The 20,946-nt window shown below is 45.7% G+C and overlaps 1 protein-coding gene across 1 annotated transcript in view; it reads left to right on the top strand.

The window, feature by feature from the left end:
- Nucleotides 1-1,016: 1,016 nt before the first annotated feature.
- LOC132575515 (cyclic nucleotide-binding domain-containing protein 1-like) overlaps nt 1,017-20,946 on the top strand; it is a 180,775-nt gene continuing 160,845 nt past the window's right edge. Inside the window, exons 1-3 of the mRNA XM_060244330.1 lie at nt 1,017-1,090; nt 1,869-1,982; nt 13,635-13,793. Of these exons, the coding sequence (XP_060100313.1) occupies nt 1,017-1,090; nt 1,869-1,982; nt 13,635-13,793 (347 nt within the window). The remainder of the gene's footprint in view (nt 1,091-1,868; nt 1,983-13,634; nt 13,794-20,946) is intronic.

The raw sequence follows: 20,946 nt of genomic DNA, 5'->3' as shown, positions 1-20,946 counted from the left end.
TCACAACCTTCCTTCACATTTCTTCTAATTGTGTCTCTGGACATTTATATCAGAGTTATTTTCCTTCACCTCATTTAACTAAGAAGGCAGTATGCTGTTGAGTTACAGTGGTTGGATTCAACCCATGCACCTATTGCATACATGGATACAAGCCTTTGTCTTAGGTCATTTATGAAGATGACCTCAGTCATGTATACTACTTCCAATCATATTTCTTGATCCAGAACCAGGTGGGGGCTCTGATGCCAGTCCCATGACCACTACAAAGGAGCAGGAGGGTGGTGCTGCAGCTCCTTGGCGTGACTAAGAAGGGGATGCTGGACTTCCCTACAGTTTCAGAGGCCAGGCTGGTGGTAGGTGTGGGCTTGAGCTTCCTTAGAATAGGTGTCAAGCTGGCAACACTGTGGTTTCAAGCCCTGGCAGGCCAGAAACTGAAGCCAGAGCAAAGCTGGCCACAAAAGCAAAGTTAATCAAAAAGAGGCACAGACAGCTCTCAAGCCTTTTCCAGGGATGGGAGACAACACCCAGGATTGGCTGGTTCATCATGAACAAGAGGAAGGAGAAGGTATTTTCAGGGATGCTATAATATGGTGGGTTCTACGCATTAAAGAGGTGAGGTGGTAGTGAATAACAGCTCTTTATTTAGTACAGCATTGTAGGTGGCTGCACTGTGAAGACTGAAGAACTAGGCCCACGGGGCCAACTATATACAACTCAGGATTCCCACACAGGCACGTTATTGGGTCATTCAAACTGGCGGGGACTTGTGATCGGTGTAGGGCAGCAGGGATTTGGATCCTACTGCCCATTGTTCCCAAGTCCCCAAGCTCCATTCATATGGCTCCAATGAGCCAAGCAGGAACACTCAATTCAGTCCTCTATTGAGTCTACATACACAACAGATGCTGAGGAGCTATTTAAGCTCCTCCAGCCTAAAACCAAGGGAAGACACAGTTGAGCTGCTGTTCTTTCCACCAAGGTAGCTCAAAGAGAAGAGCACAAGAGTGAAAGGAGAGATGCAACAGGAGGATCTGGACCAGGGCAAATATTCATCACCTCTTCCCAGTCTGAGGCCTCTGCAAGGTAGAAGGTGAAAACAGCATGCCCTGTGGTGTCCTCATCTTTATGAAACAAAGGTTTTTAAACATTGGGCTTCAAAATATCGCATGATTGACTGTTTAAAATTCTAGTATTAACACATGCTTTTGTTTCCCTTGTGATATGTCCCTTTAAGTTTGAAGCCTTTATACATTGTATATAGGGTTTCCATTCGTGTGTTATATCCTTGATCATGGACATGTTTAAATATTCATCACTATAAGATAAAAAATTCACCACTCACTGCTGTTTAACAACAGACACCCAAATCTCATCAATAAAATAAATAAAAAAATAAAGCCACTGTGGCGCAGTGGTTAGAGTTTCAGACTAGTATCTGGAACGCCCAGGTTCCAATTCCAATTCTGCCATGAATGCTCACTGAGTGATCTTGGGGCAGTCATGCATTCTTGGCCTATCCTTACTCACAGGGTTGTTGTGAGGATACAGATGTGCACATAAAGGTGAAATGTAAGTTAAGTAAATAAGTAATATAGCTGAAGATGAGGGGTATGTAAAATGTTAAGTTGGCTAGTGACTGGGAAGGAGAGAAGAAAGCAGAAAACTGGCCAGGCTATGGAGGCTTTCCAGGAAGGAGAAGAAGAATTGAGGAGGGGAAAATAAAATGCTAACACAAGCCCTGCAGATCCACAGCTTGTGTTATTTTATTCTAAAGTGGTCAGTTTGATTAAAGTTTTAAAATTCAGGTGATAAAAGTCTTAAGATTGCATGATATTTACATTATCCCCTTCCCCAAATTTTTTCTTCAGGAAGAATGAATATACCACTGAAGAAGCTCATCGGAAGTTTATGAAACTTTATCCCAAAATCTTCATTAAAAGAAAGCCCATCTTTCCAGGAATTCCTACAAAGAGAACAAAGGGGTAATTCATCTCCCCCTCCCCCCATGTTGTATTTAATAGGGGGGAAATCAAGTGAAGATAAACAGGAAATTTTATGAGGTCATTCATTGCCACTACATGCCACAGAGCAACTAAAGAATACAAAGATTGGTAGCTGGTGGTAAATTCATTTCCTTCTTGAGCAGAAACATCTGTTGCTTCCCAGATGCTCTTACCTTTCTGAAAGTTATGTTTTGTTTTTATGTACCTCATATCCTGATGATTTAGTTTGTGAAAAGGACTGGAGAAGAAAATCCACATTTTGTGCAGAAGCCTAGATACAACCTAGAAGGTTGATAGATCTGGCCCCTCCATACTTAGGTCGTGGAAGACACAAAAGTAGTGAGAGGCCAGAACAAAGCTTGAGGGCAATTTGCTGTTTACCAAATGTTTTCTCATGCTACTGAACAAGCCTGACATAGAAGCTTTTATAGAGCTTCAGAAATACAAAAGTAATGTTTTGAGGTGGATTTCCCATGTCTCAACTTCTATTGTTCCATATTATAGCTCAGATTTATTTATTCATTCATTCAATTTATAAACTGCCCTCCCCTGCTCATGAGCTCAGGGCAGTTTACAACATTTCATAAAATACAGTAAATCAGTGGACAATTAAAATTTCAATAACTATTACAAGATGATGGAACTCTCTGCCAAATGTCTGTGCCTTGAAGGACTTGGCACAGTTCCTCAGGGCCTGTAAGACAGAGGTGTTCTGCCAGACCTATGGTTGAGGACAGCAGTGGTTTCCATTGCATCAGGCCCTCCCTCCACAGTGTCATTTCTCTCCTCCTCCTCTTTGCCTTCCACCTATGAGGTAAGGTAAGAATTTTAAAGCATCATTTTGTAATAGTTATTGAAATTTTAATAATTGTAATTGTCTCCTGATTGACTGTATTTTGTGAAATGTTGTAAACCACCCTGAACCTGATCTGGTATTTAACTTGGAGCCAGTGCAGCTGGCAAAGTATGGGTTTGATATGTGCTGGCAGTGGAGTTCCCATAAGAACTCGCACTGCTGCATTCTGGCTCACTTGCAGTTTCCAGGTCAGTCTCAAGGGTAGCCCTGCATAGAGTGAGTTAGAGTAGTCTAGCCTGGAGGTGACCGTTGTATGGATAACTGTGGCAAGGTTGAAGACTGTCAGGAAGGGGATCAGTTGCCTGACCTGGTGAAGTTGTAAAAATGCTAGTCTGGGAACATTTGTGATCTGGGCCTTCATTGATAAGAAGGAATCCAGAAGAACAGGCAGGCTCCTGGCAGTAGGCACCAGTATTAGAGGTACTCCATCAAGAGACACCCCACCCTCAGTCCTCCCTTCCCAGCCACAGTCTTTGATGGATTCAGTCTCAGCTGGCTCTGTTTCTACCATCCAACCATAGTGTTCAGCCCCTTAGTCAAAGTGGCCAGGGCGGTGTCTGGCTGGCCATCCATCAACAGATACAGCTGGGTATTATAGCGTGTCAAGTGAGTGAAGGAATAGGTCATATCTAGGGAGTTTAAAATTTTCTGTATTATATTCCATTGGATAATTCTGTATTATTGTGCCAAATGCTATGTACATAAATGTATGCTATAGCTGAATATTTCCAAGTGTGCCTAGTGCTAAGTGAGTGAGTTATCCCACACTGAAGCATACTGCCAAATGAGACATCAGCTACTTCCCTCTTTTTCCACAATCCACCCGTGGCCCATCAGTTACACTTACCTCACACAGTCTACCCATAACTCTATCTGTAACTGTCCCTTTATAGAATATCTGCTCCAGGTGTCCTTTCACCATGCTTGTATGTATAGCAATAGCTTTCATCTACTACCCAGTTTTTAATAGAATGTTAACTTCTGCAGCTCATTCTAAAGGACAAGTTTTAAAATACAAAGAAGCTGTATAGCATTAAGTTAACTATGTAATGACTCTTACAACTCTGTAGTAAAAAAAGAAATATCAGAATTATTTGTCTACCTGCAAACTGCACCAAGATATTTTTCATGAATGTTCTCATTACCAAGGATTAGGCGTACAGACAGTCATTGCTGCTGTTAGTAGAAGTGGGTGATATAGCTTAGAGTTGCGGGGGGTGGGGGGCGGGGGGCTTCCTCATGCATTTTATCAGAGATGCCAAGGGAAACAGAAGGATTTAGGAGATGTAAACTGTATTTTACATGATTTGAAAAGAGTGTTGGGTGTCAGAATGCTAGTTTTCATTTAATCATTCAACGATTGATTACTTTCCTTTCCTGGATTTTTTGGGAAACGGATGCTTATCTTAAGGTTGCCAACTGTAGCTTGGGAAATCTCTGGACATTTAGGATAGTGCTTGGGGAGGGAGAGGTTGGGATGGATAAAGAGCTTGGACTTATAATGCTGGGTCTGCTCTCCAAAGCTGACTTTCCTTCAGAGGAACTGATCTCTGTACTCAGGATATCAGTTGTAATTCCTGGAGAACTCCAGGCACCAGGAACTGGTAACTCTAGCTTATGATAACTGCAGGAAAGCTCTATCAAAAACCAGGAGGCTGATCTTGGAGAGTTCTCCTTCCTTCTGATTCAGAATCTGTTGCATCTACTAATAAAACACATGTATATTGTACATGATAAATGTGTGTTTCCATTCATCACCTGTGAAAAGCTATATATGTGTCCCTTGCTATTTTCTGCATAGACATTCCATCTGTGTAGGGGTTCTGTAGCAGCAGTTTAAATGAAGTGGACCGTGAGGCCATTTACTAAGAGATGGATGAGATTCAGTTGTGGGAGGGCTGCCTCTCTGGTCTGATGAGTGGTACACTGCCTTCCAACCAGCAGATTTGACAGACTGGGCAACACAACTCTAGATTGTTTTCACTCAGTTCCTTGGCTAAAACCAGGGAGGATTATATATTTATCACCATTCACATCAGCCAATGTTACTTAGCAAAGGAATGGTTAGAAAAGATGATTACACAACAATATGACTTCTCTTTTCTGGGAATTTATTGTTTTAAACTTTAATCTAGCTCAGTGTTTTCAGAGACAGGACTGTAGAAGACTGTAGATAGAAAGTCAACCTTTGCTTTCAGAAAGGCATTCAGTAAATTGTAGCACTTAAGTTCCCTCCCCCCCCTCCTCCCAGTCTTCTTACTTTTTAACAGACAAGTTTTACAGATCAGCAAATTGCCCAGCCTTTAAAGGGGAAAATGTGTTAGCAGCTTAGGCTTCCTTCCTTGCTGATGCACCAAAAATTCTCATTTTAATATGTATGTTGAATTACTTTTAAAGTACCACTATGTGTTCAGTGTAATTTTGCTTACAAGTGAATGGAGGATCAATGCAATCAGCTAATAAGATTATCCACATTAACTGTAAAGCAATATGCTATAAGGGAATGAGGCAGATGCATTCAAGATTGAGTTGACTGTCTGATTCAGTGGTGCAGTTATGTTGCGTGGATTTTTTTTTGCTGAAATTATTATTTTTGTTGTTGAAAGCCATATGTGTGCTGATCAGCAAAAGTGTACAACACTAGTTATCCAGAATGAGTCAACTTCATCAGACAATGCTGTATTCCATCACCACTCACAGAACTTCATTATGGAAGCAAGTACCTTGACTCAGCCTACCCTGGGATGCAGCAATGCAGTGCCAGAGAAGGGATGGGTGATGGAGGAACCAAGAACTGACTCACAATCAACTCCTAAGCAGAACTCTCATCTAAGTCCACTGAAGTAAATCCCTAGTGGCTGTAACTCTGCACAGGATGAATTGTCAGATGTCTCCTCCATGTGATCAGTGTTGCTCCTCACATCTCTATAATGTCACTCTGATCTCTGACCTCAAATGCTGCTGCAGCCAGGGCCACCAAGAGTGGGGGACTGGGTGGGGACAAAATTCAGGGGTCCAAGTCAGCGGGAAGACCCCTGAAGCCAGTGTTAGGATGCAGACATGGAATGCCTGTTTTAAAACCAAACTCATAATGCAGTTGTGCACTGCAGTTACATGGTGCATGGAAGGCAGAGCACAGTTAATATACATGGTGTATAGCCATGTTCGTTTGAAGCAACAGAACAAAGTTTGAGCCCAGTGGCAGCTTTAAGACAAACAAAGTTTAATTCTGGGTATAAGCATTTGTGTGCATGTGTTCAGATGTAGAGAAGAAGCAGAGAGCCAGTTTGGTGAAGTGGTTAAAAGTGTTACACTCTAATCTGGAGAACCAGGTTTGGTTCCCCCTTCCTCCATATAGAGCCAGCTGTGTGAACCTGGGTCAGCACAGTTCTCTCAGAACTCTCTCAGCTGCACCTACCTCACAGGATGTCTGTTGTGGGGAGAGGAAGGAAAAGTGATTCTAAGCCTCTCTGAGATTCCTTTGGGTAGCTAAGGGTGGAGTGTAAAACCAGCTCTTCTTCATTTTATACTCAGAATTAAACTTTGTTGGTCTTAAAGGTGCCACTGGACTCAAACTGTGTTCTACAGTAAATAGCAGTCACTCTGCTTTCTGCTCTGGGTGCCTTTTACTACAGGAAGGCAAACACTTGCATATTTTACTAAGCTCATCAGCCAAGACCAGCTAGATGCTATTGTCATTACTAGACTTCAGCCTCCTAACAAGGTTGTTGTTTCTAACCGTCTGTTACCCTCTTCCTTTCCTTCCACGTAGCTCCATAATTTTGTCTGCTCAGCAAGATTTTTCCTGTTAGTATATTGTAGAAAATAAAACAACCTTTCCTCTTTCCTTAATTTCTCTTCCTATTCTCTCCATTTTGCTCTCTTCTTTTCATGATATTCCCTCATTTCCCTCTCCCCCTTTCTAATCCCTACACTATCTCTCAGTCTTAGCTTCAATTCCTCATTCCTACCCTGCTTAGCAATTTAGAAGTATTTAATAGTAATATATCAGCAAACCCTTGTTAATATTATGAACACAAATGGGGAGGGGGACTTAATATTTCTCCATGATCTACCAATATAGTAAAAAGATGCTTCCTCCCTCTTTTACATTTATGTTAATGGAATGTTGATCTGATTTAGTGGTTACACATGTAGAACAGAATTTAGAATTCCTTAAGCACTGTTCATGCAGTGGGTTGTTGTTGGTGAAACATCTAATTTCCCTTTGTTAATGCCACTTTGGTACTGTAGGCACCAAGCTTCATGTTATATGACAAATGGCACAGTCTTTTTAGGAAATGTCTGCAGAAATCAGTCCCAATGATCTCAGTACTTCTCATCCAGCACCATTAAATAATTTTGTCCCTGCTTTTGTGCTAGCTAAAGGTACAAGTGAAAACTTCTTACTAATTTATCTACTAAATATGTATTTTATGAAGTTTTGCTAATTTATGTATTAAAATGCATTGTATGAAGTTTTTGTTAACTACAGTCCACTTCATCAGATGCAAGGAGTGTGTCCCATATTAGTACACATATATATGTACAAATATAAAATTACAATATTGGATGCATGGCTTGGATAAGGGCAGGTAGAATCTTTGTCTGGAGGCCCATGGTGGCTCTCAGCAGTTTTGACTGCAGTCAACACAAATTTCTTTTTGTTATTTTTGAAAGCTCCTTTAGCCTTTTAACACCCACAATTCTTTTTCTTCATTTTGCAGTATGTCAATTTAGCTACAGTAATGACAGGACCTCATAGAAATCCTATTTTATGCCTCAAAGTCCAGTGGGAGAAAAATTAGGGGAAATGGGTCGGATGCACTGGCATTGAAGCACAGCATGATTTCATTACTTCACTGGATGTAACATATTGCTCTAGGATTTGCCAAAACCCCATCATTTAACCATAGAGTTTAGATTAATTCTAGAATATCTCCTGATGTCAAGATGTCATCTCCAGGGTCCCCCCCCCTTTTTTTTTTAGATAATGCCATAGGCTGGAATAATCAGGTTTACCTGTCTCCACCCACAAATCCTCCTCCTGGCATCTCTATTTAGCTAGTCAATAGTTTCTTTTAAAGATTATTCATTTTTGCTTTAGAGGTTATCTCACGCAACTCCTGTATTGTGACACCTTACTTCCCTCAAACCTTGCCTTCGCATTGAAATCTTAATCCTTGTTGCCAAACAAAAAACCCACTTAAATATATTCAACTTTAGTTTCTCTTTTCTTTGCTTTCTATGATCTTTAGCATTAGTTATTCTTGCCTCTGCATTTTCTCGCATCCCATTGTTGTTTTACCAGTTCTCACCATTTAATTTTTTGCTTATATTATTTTGTAAAGCAGTATTGAGACTGATGGGATGATGATGATGACGATTATTAGAAGCAAATGTTTTGCATAACAAACATCCCATGCTCAGTTCCGAGTTATTAAGAAAGACCTTTCTGTATCCATGGCCCTGGAGTGTTGCTGCCAATGTAAAAAAATACTTAGCTAGATGACCCTGATGATTGGAGCAGTAAATTGGGGAGAGGAATAAAGATTGGAAATAGAAACCATCAATTTTGTAATAAACAAAAGCAAGTCTCTGTTTTAATGTATTAGAAATTCTAGAATCCAAAACTAAATATTATCATGCAAAAACTGAGGAAGCTGTATTTTGCACAAGGTTTCATAAAATAAACATCCCTATATTGGCCTAGCCATGAGACTTACTCAACAAGGTCAAGAGAAGCTTTGTCAGGTTTTCATCTAACAACATTCCTTCCTCCTATCAGCAAAAAATATTTTGAAAATAAGGGACTTCCATTCAAAGGCAAAAAGTCAAACATCCCACCAGGTCACAACTAAAGCCTCTTTGGATCCTGCCCAATGTAATTAAGGAGTAGCAATAAATTTAGATGTTGTGTTACATTTTTTAATACGATGGAAGAGATCAATGTTATCTTATCACCAGACACAGAAAATGTCATATTACCTTTAGACAGAGAAAATTAACCATCCTTATTTATTTATTAGATTTACATCTTTCTCCCACCCAGTAAATAATGCATCCTTGAAATTAATCGCATAAGGCAAGTTTATTTCTGTAATGAGGATCAATGTCTGAAAGATATATTTTTCTGGACTTTCACTTTGAGCTTCATAAACATAAGAAAATGGAAGGTTGGCATGCTCTTTTCCTCTCTTACTTTGCTTCTTATTTTGTGACTGTGTTCTCAAATGTTCATCACTTGATGTGGAACATGACAGAGTCTGAGGCAAGTTATAGCATAAGTGGCATAAAGACTTTTCCATTATGTTGTTGGCTGGCTGGCTGGAGGGCTTCCACACTATACTCAAACATTAGATTCTTGAAAGCCTTCTGTATTCTACAGCACTTAAAATCATAACATTACTGAACAAGCAACACCTTTGAGTGCCTGATACTGAAAAAATGCTCAAAAATGTTGCTTGTTTAGTAATATCTATTACTACCATTAACATTAGTGCCATCCAACAGAACAGACCTGAAGCTGGGTGAATGGACTATGTTACATTATTATTTTAAAACACTTTTTAAAAAGGCACTTCTATGAAAGATAACTTTTTCTAAACTACCCCCTCACCCAAAAAAAACCTAACAAAACCTAGCAACACGTGCAATATTTTTATTTCAGGGTTCTGATAGCTGGGGAAGGATTTTTTTAAGTTAAAGTTTCTATTTCTGACAGACAAGATTATCAATTGTAAAATCAATGATGATGTCTCACAAAGTTTTCTTTCAGACTTAAAAAAACAACAACAGCTGTTGGTGACAGAGGGTTGGGAAATTCCTAGAGATTTGAAGGTAGAGCCTGATGAGGGTGGAGCCTAGGAGGAGAGGGGCTTCAATGGAGTACAATTCCATACTATCTACCTTTTTCTCAGGTGGAATTGATCTCTGTAGCTTGAAGATCAGTTTCAATTTTGAAAGCTCTCAGTTACCATTTCCCCTCCTCCTGCAACTGATTTTTAGGACCCAAACAGACATAGCACTGGGAGTCCTATACACAGAGTTCCTGAGCATTGAAAAAGCAGGTGTGTGGGATCTAAGCTTGTACTGGGGCACAGTGTAAGGGAGATTAACCTTTCTACCCATGTTGTTTGGCCCTGCAGAAGTCCCCCTGTACTGCAGTTGTGATCTGAGTTGAGACATTGCACATCTGCTGTTTTTAAAAAAATGGTTTGCAGTTCTGCGCACAGAACTCCCTGCATCATATCTCTTTTCAAGTGACAAATGATCTGATTATATATCTTTTGTATAAATTGAAGTTCAGCCTTCAGATCTGTGTTTTGAACTTTGTTTAGAGACCGTCTCAGGAGAATAGGAAGTCTGATGTGTCTCATGTAACACTTCATGGAATATAACCAAAGTTATATTCCATGGGTATTAACTCCATTCATAATATTACATTCAAATGCAATTACATTTATGCCTTTGATGTGCATTGTGTTTTTTAAAGATCATTTTCATTTCAACCCAAGGAGCTTCTGTTTATAATCAATAACACTTTCTGTTTCTACATTTTATAGTGTAATATAATTTATACCTTTCAAAGTGTGCCTTATTGAATTTGTTATATTACTGATTCAATATAGTCTTCACAGCATGATTAAAATAATTAATTTATCATTTCTGCAATACCAATATTGGCTGTGTGTCATTCACAAGGATAGTGTACAAATATCTTCATTGCAGTGGATATGAAAGCTACACAGTTTTAGAAAATACATAAATATACTGGATTTAGGTGGGGTATGGAAACTGAGGTATTGTGTGTTTGTTATACAATGAATGTATATCAATCATTTGAGGATAGTACTCATTAAAGATGCCTTATGTTGTAGCCCATCTAGTGCAGTATGGGCTGCTATTTTTACAGTGGAAATGCTTGGAGTTAATCTTGGACTCTACATGCAAAGCATGTGTTCTGTTCTGGACCTCAATACTAAGTTCATTCCCATTAGGCAACTGGTTCCTTTTCTCTCCACCCAGGACCTGGCCACAGTTACCCATCCAATGGTCACTTCCAGGATAGGTTGCTGTAACTCTCTTTATGTGGGCTTACCCTTGAACCTGATCCAAAAACTCCAGCTGGTGCAAAATGTGGTTTATCACCTGAAGAAGAAGAAGATGATATTGGATTTATATCCCGCCCTCCACTCCGAAGAGTCTCAGAGCGGCTCACAATCTCCTTTACCTTCCTCCCCCACAACAGACACCCTGTGAGGTGGGTGGGGCTGGAGAGGGCTCTCACAGCAGCTGCCCTTTCAAGGACAACCTCTGCCAGAGCTATGGCTGACCCAAGGCCATTCTAGCAGGTGCAAGTGGAGGAGTGGGGAATCAAACCCGGTTCTCCCAGATAAGAGACTGCACACTTAACCACTACACCAAACTGGCTGTGATGCCTATGCAGGTGTGTATTCAACCGGTACTCTGCCAGCTGCACTGGCTACCAATTGAATACCAGATCCATTTCAAGATGATGTATTAACCTTCAAAACCCTGAGCAGCCTGGGACCAACATATCGGAGGGACTATCTCTCCCCATATACCCCCCCGGAGAGCTTTGTGCCATGCTGATCAACATCTTCTGGCTATCCCTGGCCCAAAAACAGGGCTTTTTTTGAGCAGGAACACAGTTCCAGCTGGCTTGGCATCAGAGGCTCTAGCCTAATATGCAAATTAGTTCTGCTGGGCTATTTCACCAGAAAAGCCCAGTGCAAAACAGTGGTGATGTCAACAAAAGCCCAGTGCAAAACAATGGTGATATGCAAACAAGTTCCTGCTGGGCTTTTTCTACAAAAAAAGCCATGCCCAAAAGACATTAGCTTAGCTTCAACCAGGGCCAGGGCCTTTTCTCTCCTGCTCCCTACCTGAGACCAGGGCCCTGCAGAACCTATTATAGTTCTGCAGGGTCTACAAAACAGAACTTTTCTGCCAGGCCTTTGGTTGAGGTGGTGGATGCCCAGTTATTTTGGCCTTTCTGCTAAAAGCTGCCATATTCATCTGCCCATGTGGAGTACCAGTATTATTAACTTGCTTGTGACTTCCGTTTACCATCTGTCCAGCTGCTAGGATTACACTGCGATGCAATGTACATTTCACCATCTTTGAATTGTTTTTAAGAATTTATTGTAATAACTGATTTTAATGTTTATTAACTTTTGATGTTACTCGCCCTGAGCCTGCTTGTGGGAAGGGTGGGATATAAATCCAACAAATAAAAATAAAATCATGGAGGAAAGGAAGGTATTTGAAATTCCTCAGAAGTTTGTATGAAGAAACTCCATATTTGCTTTTAATTCTGAATTACACAAAATGTTGAAATAATCTAAGAACTACTACCATCTATCTATCAATTTATCCTGCTTCTGTTGCAGTGATGATATGATAGTGGCCACAGTAAAGGGGAGAAGGACAAAGGCAGACAGAGACAGAGGTCTTTATTCCTTTCATTCTCCCTGAAACTTAGTTAGGGTTGCCAAGTCCAATTTAAGAAATACCTGGGGACTTTGGGTGTGGAGCCAGGAGACATTGGGGGTGGAGCCAGGAACAAGGGTGTGACAAGCATAATTGAACTCCAAGGGAGTTCTGGCCATCACATTTAAAGGGACAGCACACCTTTTTAAATGCCTTCCTTCCATAGGAAATAATGAAGGATAGGAGCACCTTCTTTTGAGGCTCATAGAATTGAACCCCTTGGTCCAACTGTTTTGAAACTTGGAAGGTACTTTGGGGAGAGGCACTAGATACTATACTAAAAATTTGGTGCCTCTACCTCAAAAAACAGCTTCCCCAGAGCCCCTGAAACCTCCAGATCAATTCCACATTATACCCTATGAGAATCGATCTCCACATAGGGAATAATGAAGTGCTCAGCAGACGTTCCTCCCCTCTCCCCCCCCCCCCACCATGTGAGGGATTGGCCTCTCATGAGTTGCTGCCAACTTCTTCCAAGTAACACAGACACTTCATCCCAAGAGGAAGCCTTTCCAATCGGAGACTGGAGCCTCCGGAGGGAAAAAATATCACATGGTGGCTTTGGGGGCGGGGCTTCCCCCCACAGGCCAGCTGACTGGGGGCAGGAAGAAGACTGGGAAAGCGGAAGAACCCCCGCTGGGACCTGGGGATTGGCAAACCTAATCTTAGTGTAATGTTCAAAATGCCAGGAGTTTTGGGACATGTATTTCTTTCAGAGCAAAAAGGTAAAGATAGTTCCCTGTGTAAGCACCAGTCATTTCTGACTCTGGAGAGATGTCGCATCATGACGTTTTCACGGCAGACTTTTTATGGGGTGGTTTGCCATTGCCTTCCCCAGTCATCTACACTTCTTCCAGAGCACCCGATGTCTAATTGAATATATTGATTTCTCTAGTTTTTATCAGGATTCCCAGTGTCTAAGAAATTGCCAAATATGTATTCATTGGCTGGGGGAGAGGAGAGGGGGGAGGAAGAGAAAAATGTATTTCCCTTCTGCCATTACAGCAGTAGCCACTGTGCTGCCGCAGTATCTGTCACACAAAGCAAGATGGAGACTAAGGAGACAGGGTTTGGAGCTTGCAAATGTCCCAGGGTACCTAATGCCTAAGAAATTTCCAGAAATGAATTTATCACAAACTGACTTTGAACTCTGATCATTCCCTGACCATTCTCCAGTATTACTTGGAAGTACTAACTCCCATTTTAAATAAATCCTGGGGGGATTTAGCTAATTCTTTCTCTTTTTTGCTTGTCCCTAGAGTTCATAACTGCGAATTTGACCATGTCAATGAATTTGGTGAAGATTCCCACAACATAACGTTGTACTTGAATAAAATTAAAATTCCCCAGGCAGTGCATTTTGGCTCTCCAGAATACATAGAGAAGATGATAATCCTGAGTAAGATACTAAAGAAAATGTAAGTACTAAGTTCATTCTTTCCTCCTTGCATGTTTGATAAAGGCATAGAGAAAATTATTTTTTTCTTACAATAAATCGTGAAGAAGTAGTAGCAATTAGTAGGGGAACAAATGTGTGTGTGTGTGAAGTGATCAAGTTCCTCTGGAGAAAATCACTGCTTTGGCGCGTTGGCTCCGTGGCAGCATACTCCACTGAGGACCTTTGCCTTCCCAACCCTCCCCCCACCCGGCTCTATCACCAAATCTGAGGAATTTCCCATGTGACGCCAGGGCTTTTTTTGTAGCAGGAACTCCTTTGCATATTAGGCCACCCACCCTGATGTAGCCAATCCTCCAAGAGTTTACAGGGCTCTTAGTGCAGGGCCTACTGTAAGCTCCAGAAGGTTTGGCTATATCACCGGTGTATGGCCTAATATGCCAGAGTTTGCAAACCTAACAATGAATGATGAATACACAATGATGATTGCAAAGACGTAAAAGTCGCACATACGTTCAAAATATATCTTGTTTTAAGTTGTAAATGAACCAGTAGTTCAAGAATATTGGAGAGACAAAAAGGTAAGTGAGAAGAGTCAGTGTTTTATTTGCAAGGGTCACAGAATGATCAATAATGCTCCTATTTATGATCTGCCTTCCGACTAATTTAGTGAAAACACAAGGTTTTGAGGCCTGTTTTGTTGGGAGGTCAATATCTCAGATATGACACGAACAACCAATGTGAAGGTTTTGTTTTTGTCACACAGGTGTAGAAATCCAAGATGCCTGTCCTGAAAAGTTTGAGCATTGTTTGTTTGTATGCGTGTATGATAGTCTATGTGAGTGTGCAGGGAGGGGAGAGAGTGAGAGAGAGCCCTCAGGGGACCCCCCCTCAGTTTTGCTTGTCTAAGTGAATGTGATGATGCCAAGTTTGGAAATACTTTGGCTAGTCACATGATTTAAGAATGATTTATGCAAGCTATTATTGTGTGGTAATATGCTCAACCATGTGATAGCAATGCTGGTGGGAAGGAAAACTATGTCATTCTTTTTTGGATTTTAGGATACTGGAAAAAAAAAAACTTTCTGTGTTGCAAAGACTCTGAGGGGAAGAGTAACTGTTGATGGATATCTGTCTGCTTTAGTTACTGATTGTAAATAAACAGTGGGGATATTTGCCTATTTTATCAGAATTATTTCCGTAGTATTTTGCATATCTTGACAGAGGGCTTTCAATAACTTGATTCTATTTTGTTATTTTCTGACACTTTGAAGGTTCTTCCAACTAAAAACATGGGGGTAGAAATTGCCCCCCCAGTCGGAAGAACGAGACAACACGGTGTATGGGTGTAAAACAGGGCAACTTTATTAACCAACAGCATGGGGCAACCTAACTAACCGGACCGGCGAAGGGTACTCCAAAACCCTTCCCGGACCCGGTGGGGCGAGCCACCCAGCCCCCAGCAGCAGCCGGGAGAACAAGCTGCTGCCAGGCCGGCCTGGTCGGGTGTAACCACCAAATAACGCAGCCGCCCTTCCCGGAACGGCTCGCTAAAGGAGGTAACCCTGTGGCGAGAAGGACAGCAGAGGGCCGTTTTAACCCAGCTGCCGTCCCTCACACGCCACTTCCCTTACGGGGAAAACCATGGGTGGTCACCAAAACAAACCTACCTTCAAATCCCGCCCGAATAAAGTTACCTAACTATAAGCCCAACCTCAAAACAACAGTAAAAGGTAGGCGAAAAACATCCCAACTCAGGCCAATCAGGTGGGATGAAAAAATTCCTACCTGGCCCCGAAAACAACGGCGACCGGAGGAGCCTGTACTATTGCAGGGTGGGAGGGTGGGCCGAAAACGGCCAGCAAAGTGCGTGGCCGGAGGCGCGGTCAGCTAATAAGCCCTATGACCACGCCTCCCACGCTTCCCCGGATGACGGAGCCGTTTGCCTCGCTCCATCCGGGGAGGCAAACTCGGCCCCCGCCCTAAAGCCGGCTGAAGCAGGCACGGGCGGGAAGGGGCCGGATTGCCCCCCCAGTCGGAAGAACGAGACAACACGGTGTATGGGTGTAAAACAGGGCAACTTTATTAACCAACAGCATGGGGCAACCTAACTAACCGGACCGGCGAAGGGTACTCCAAAACCCTTCCCGGACCCGGTGGGGCGAGCCACCCAGCCCCCAGCAGCAGCCGGGAGAACAAGCTGCTGCCAGGCCGGCCTGGTCGGGTGTAACCACCAAATAACGCAGCCACCCTTCCCGGAACGGCTCGCTAAAGGAGGTAACCCTGTGGCGAGAAGGACAGCAGAGGGCCGTTTTAACCCAGCTGCCGTCCCTCACACGCCACTTCCCTTACGGGGAAAACCATGGGTGGTCACCAAAACAAACCTACCTTCAAATCCCGCCACCACAATGCCAAGCCTCAGCTTAGGCACTTGGGCCCACCGGCAGGCCTAAAGCCAGCCGAAGCCCCAGCTGAAGGTCCCGTAAAAAGGCCCTGTTACCAGCCGCGGACAGGTGGACACCGTCTGGTCGATACAAGTCCGCCAAATATGACCTAATGCCAGGGTGTGGAAGGTAAATACCAAGGCCCCCGGCGAGCGCCCTCCGCATCGCCCTGTTAGCCTTGCGCCGAGCCCTCTCGACGCCGGCCGGGTTCAAAGCCGACCTCCACACCCGCCGTGGGAGGATGGCGGACCACAATATCAACACCTCGGGCCACCTGCTCCGCACCACCTGGAGGTCCTCGATCGCCTGGCGAGACAGGGCCCTCCCCTGCACCAGGCCCAAATCGTTGCCCCCAAGGTGAATCACCAGTATCTGGGGCGAGGGGCCAACCCTCCCCCGGAACAAAAGCGGCAGGAGGCCGTCCCAACGTAGGCCCCGGCGCCCCTGCCATTCCAAGACTGCCCGCTCGCTGAGGCCCAGCTGAGAACCCAAGGGCGACCGCCGAGCAAAATGGGCAGCCCAAAATATCATGCTGTGGCCGGCGATCAAGATCCTTATCCTCTCGCCCCTCGCCACAGCACCTGAAAGAAGAGAAATAACAATGTGAGAAAAACAACCAACCCCTCAATGGGTAATGGGGCGAACATAACCCTTGTAAGCCATGGACTTCCACCGTCCCACTTTCTGAATAACCGGCCCGGGATAGCCCATGGCTGCGGCCGTTGATGCCGCCCCGATGCGGAAGGAATGAGTCCCGAAATGGACCCCACCAAGGCCGAGCTTATCCAAGGCCTGGCTGGTTATAGACCAAAACTGAAATTTGGTCAAAGGGGCCCCATCCTCGTGCTGGAACAGGGGCCCAGCATCATTGCCCCGAACAGCACTATAATCCCTGAAAGCAACCACTGGACAGATCTCCGGATCATCACACCCGCCCAGGGTGATACACGTGCCACGTTGTTTTTGGTCCGTCTTAGACCTGCGCAAAGAAATGACCACACAGTCTCCCTGTAATTTTAGATCGCCCAACTGTAGGGCCCGTTGAGAGCGGTCCTGCCGGGAGCTGACCACCAGCTCGCTCACTCTGAGCGCTCCAAAAAATGCAATCATGGACGCTGCATGAAACAGGACCGCCTCAAAACCGGAAAAACAAACTGCAGGCCAAACGGACCTGAGTCCCTTCAAAACCCCAGGGGAAAAGGGTTCCCTGTTGTCGGGTCGCGGACCTTGCTCCCGCGCCCAGCCCTCCAGCATTTTTCGCAATCTGAAATCATCAGTGCGGTCAGGTAAACCCCTGCTTTTCGCCTGGAAAGCGAGGGCAGCCAACTTAGCCCTGATCGTTTTTACAACAAGGCCCTTACCTCTCAGGTGCACACAAAACTGCATGAGGTGGGCCACCGGGACAGGCCACCGGTTGGCTAACCCAACCTGCTCCCTAAATGAACGAAACTGGTGTACAGACAGATCGTAGGCCTTCCGGGTAGAAGGCGCCAGTGCCAGCATCATAGCCCGGTTGGCCTCGAGTCTCCAAGCCGCCACATCTCTGGGGGCATCCGAGCCGGCAGGAGATCGGCCTCTGGTGCAAGAAGGCGGAAGCGCTCCATCTGCCGACGAGACAGAGCATCCGCGACTCCATTGCAAACTCCGGGCACATGCTTGGCACAAAACAACACATTTAACCGTAAACAGCTTAACACAAAGGCCCTGACTAGGCGCATAACCGGGGCCGACTTGGACGACAACGTGTTGATCACGTGGACCACGGCCAAATTGTCACACCAAAAGTGGACAACCCGGTTGGACAAAGCAGGGCCCCATAACTTGATTGCGACTACTATAGGAAAAAATTCCAAGAAAGTTAAATTCCGGCAAAGGCCGCCAGCCAGCCACTCCTCGGGCCACACCTCAGCGCACCAATGGCCCCGAAAGTAAACGCCGAAGCCAACCGACCCGGCGGCATCAGATGTGACTTGGAGTTCGGCTTCCAGTTTCAGGTCCTCCCGCCAGAAGGACACACCGTTGACATTGGATAAAAAACGCTCCCAGACCTCCAAATCTAGCCGCATACCATGAGTGACCCGTACTCGATGGTGGGGGCGGCGCAAGCCAGACATGGCGTCACAGAGACGCCGTAAAAAGGCTCTCCCAGGGGCGACCACCTTGCAGGCGAAGTTGAGGTGGCCCACAAGTGTCTGGAGCTCGAGGAGGGACAGCTTACGTTGGCCCTTAGCAGCGGACAACATCTGCCTCAACCTAAAAATTTTTTCAGCAGGCAACCTAGAAGCCTGGTCAACTGAATCCAACTCAATGCCTAAGAAAGTTAACCTGGATACCGGGCCTTCAGTCTTCTCATGGGCAAGCGGCAGGCCCAACTCCGCCGCTAAACCCAAGAAGGACTGGAGCACGTGGGCGCATTGGCCCGTCCCGTGGCGGCCTACAAACAAAAAATCATCCAGGTAATGAACCGTGGAGGCGGAACCGGACCGCGCTCGCAAGGCCCACTCTAGGAAAGTGCTAAAACGCTCAAAAGCTGAGCAAGAGATAGCACATCCCATTGGAAGGGCTCGATCCATATAAAACTTCCCTTCAAAGGTGAAACCCAGGAGCTCAAAGTCCTGCGGGTGGACTGGCAAAAGGCGAAATGCTGACTTAATGTCGCATTTCGCCATTTCTGCCCCTAATCCACAGCTCCGTACAATCCTAACGGCCTGATCAAATGAGGTATATCTCACTGTACAGAGGGAGTCAGGTATGGCGTCATTAACTGACCCACCCCTAGGGTAGGAAAGGTGGTGTATCAACCGAAACTCCCCAGGAGCCTTCTTAGGCACTACCCCCAACGGGGATACCCTTAAATTGGGAACTGGGGGGGCATCGAAAGGGCCTAAGACACGGCCCTCTCGGCATTCCTTCAGAATCTTCTCACGCACCACCGTTTCCATACCCCTGACAGACTGTAGGTTCCTGGCCGTGCTGGGGCCCCTGGGCCCCTGGAAAGGGATGCGGAACCCGTAACGAAAACCATCCAACAAGTAAACTCGGTCACGAGAACGCGGGTAATCAACTAACAACTTTTTAAGGACCGTCACCTTGATGGGGCTGGGGCCCTTTTCCAACCGCTTGGGAGCCGCTACCGGCCCCGGAACGCTTAGCCCCAGTTCGCGGCTTTGTCTTGTTGCACGAGACCAGGGAATGGGACCCACCGCACAGGGGGCACTCGTGCTTGTATTTGCACGGCTTCCTGCTACAACCCCCTTGGGACGAGTAATCCCAACACAGCAGCCGGGGTTGAACCGGCTGACCCGCCGACGCGCGGGTACCAGAAGCCGATGCATGCCTGTTAACGAGGTGGCCACTATCAGACCTATCGCCAGAGTTGGGCTTGGCCGGTGACATAAGCTGGAGCCACAACTGCTGGTGAATGTGGTCCCATGGGATGGTGGGGTTCAATGCCGCCCTCATCCGGAACTCCTCGTCATACTGCAACCAAGCAGCACCGGAGAAGTCCGTGTAAGCCTTAAGGATTATATCCAGGTATTGAAAAAGAGGTGCGGCCCGAGAGGGCTGCGCCCGGGCGATAACCCCGGGCGATAAATTAGGAAACCGGGCAGCCAATTGGCCCAGTTACGCTCCACCTTGCGGCGTTTGATCTTCTCTTTGTCCTTCTCATCTAGATCATCCTTTTCCTTCTTTTCTAACTCGCGATAAAGAAGGCCAAAGACATCCACATATTCGCCCCGGAGAATTTTATCCCGGGTGGCCGGCGTGAGGTGATCACCTAAAGGCATAGCGGTGTCGCCAAAAGGGCGGCAGTGAAAGGGCACTGATCCCATCAAATTTGGCGGGCAGCACCACCCACCCCACTGAGGAACCGTCCAACCCGGTGACGTGAGGCCGCTCCATTGAAGCCCCCAGGGCAAAGAACCCGCAGGGGGCTGTTGCCCCCCGGAGCTCGGAGGGGCTGAAGGAGTAGGCACTGAACCGGGCCCTTGGGGGGGGGGCCCAAGGCAAAATCTGTCCCTGACCCGATGACCCAGCTAGAGCTGCTGCATTGCAAGCAAACATGTGGCCCGTAGGGGACCCCTGGCTAAGGTTGGCCAGCGGGACAGGCGAGTTTGCTAGACCCCAAGGGTTCACGCCCCCCCATGGCCATGAGCCAGGAAAGCACGGGAGGCCTGGCTTACCGTCCGGCACCACGCCTGCAGGCGCCACGGCTGGAATGGCACCACCAACATCGCCAGGGCGGGCAGGGACTTCCGGAGGATTACCGTCGTCTGCATCCGAATTGTCGTCCTGAGGCTCCGGTCCCGCTCCACCAGATGGCCCAGGCAGGGCCGCCATCTCCTGTAAAGACGAGAGACGAGCCAGGACCTCCTGCTCGAAGGCCCTGGTGGACGTCCTAGCTGCCTTGCGACCCCGCCCAGGGAGGGAGGATTGAACATCAACTCCGTGGTGCCTTTCCAGGGCCTCCAGGCTAGCTACAATGGCCTGCCTAGTCTGAGCCTCCTGCTCGGCTCCTGGAGGCCCGCTGGGAATGGGCCTTTTCTGGCCAGCCTTTAAGGGCTGTTTGCCCTTGGATTTGCCTTGCCCCTTGGGCATACTGAATCCCAGGCTCTGATACAGAAGCCTCAAAGCAGGACCATCCAGGTACCAATTACCACAGATTATAAGAGGGGGGGGGAGGAGGGAAGAAGAAAACCACCCCCACACACCCCTAAAAGCACTATGCAG

This window comes from Heteronotia binoei, chromosome 7 (genome assembly GCF_032191835.1).
Source record: "Heteronotia binoei isolate CCM8104 ecotype False Entrance Well chromosome 7, APGP_CSIRO_Hbin_v1, whole genome shotgun sequence".
In the NCBI taxonomy this organism is placed as follows: domain Eukaryota; kingdom Metazoa; phylum Chordata; class Lepidosauria; order Squamata; family Gekkonidae; genus Heteronotia; species Heteronotia binoei.
Note: the sequence above shows the minus strand (reverse complement) of the source record. Positions and strands in the feature narration are given on the sequence as shown.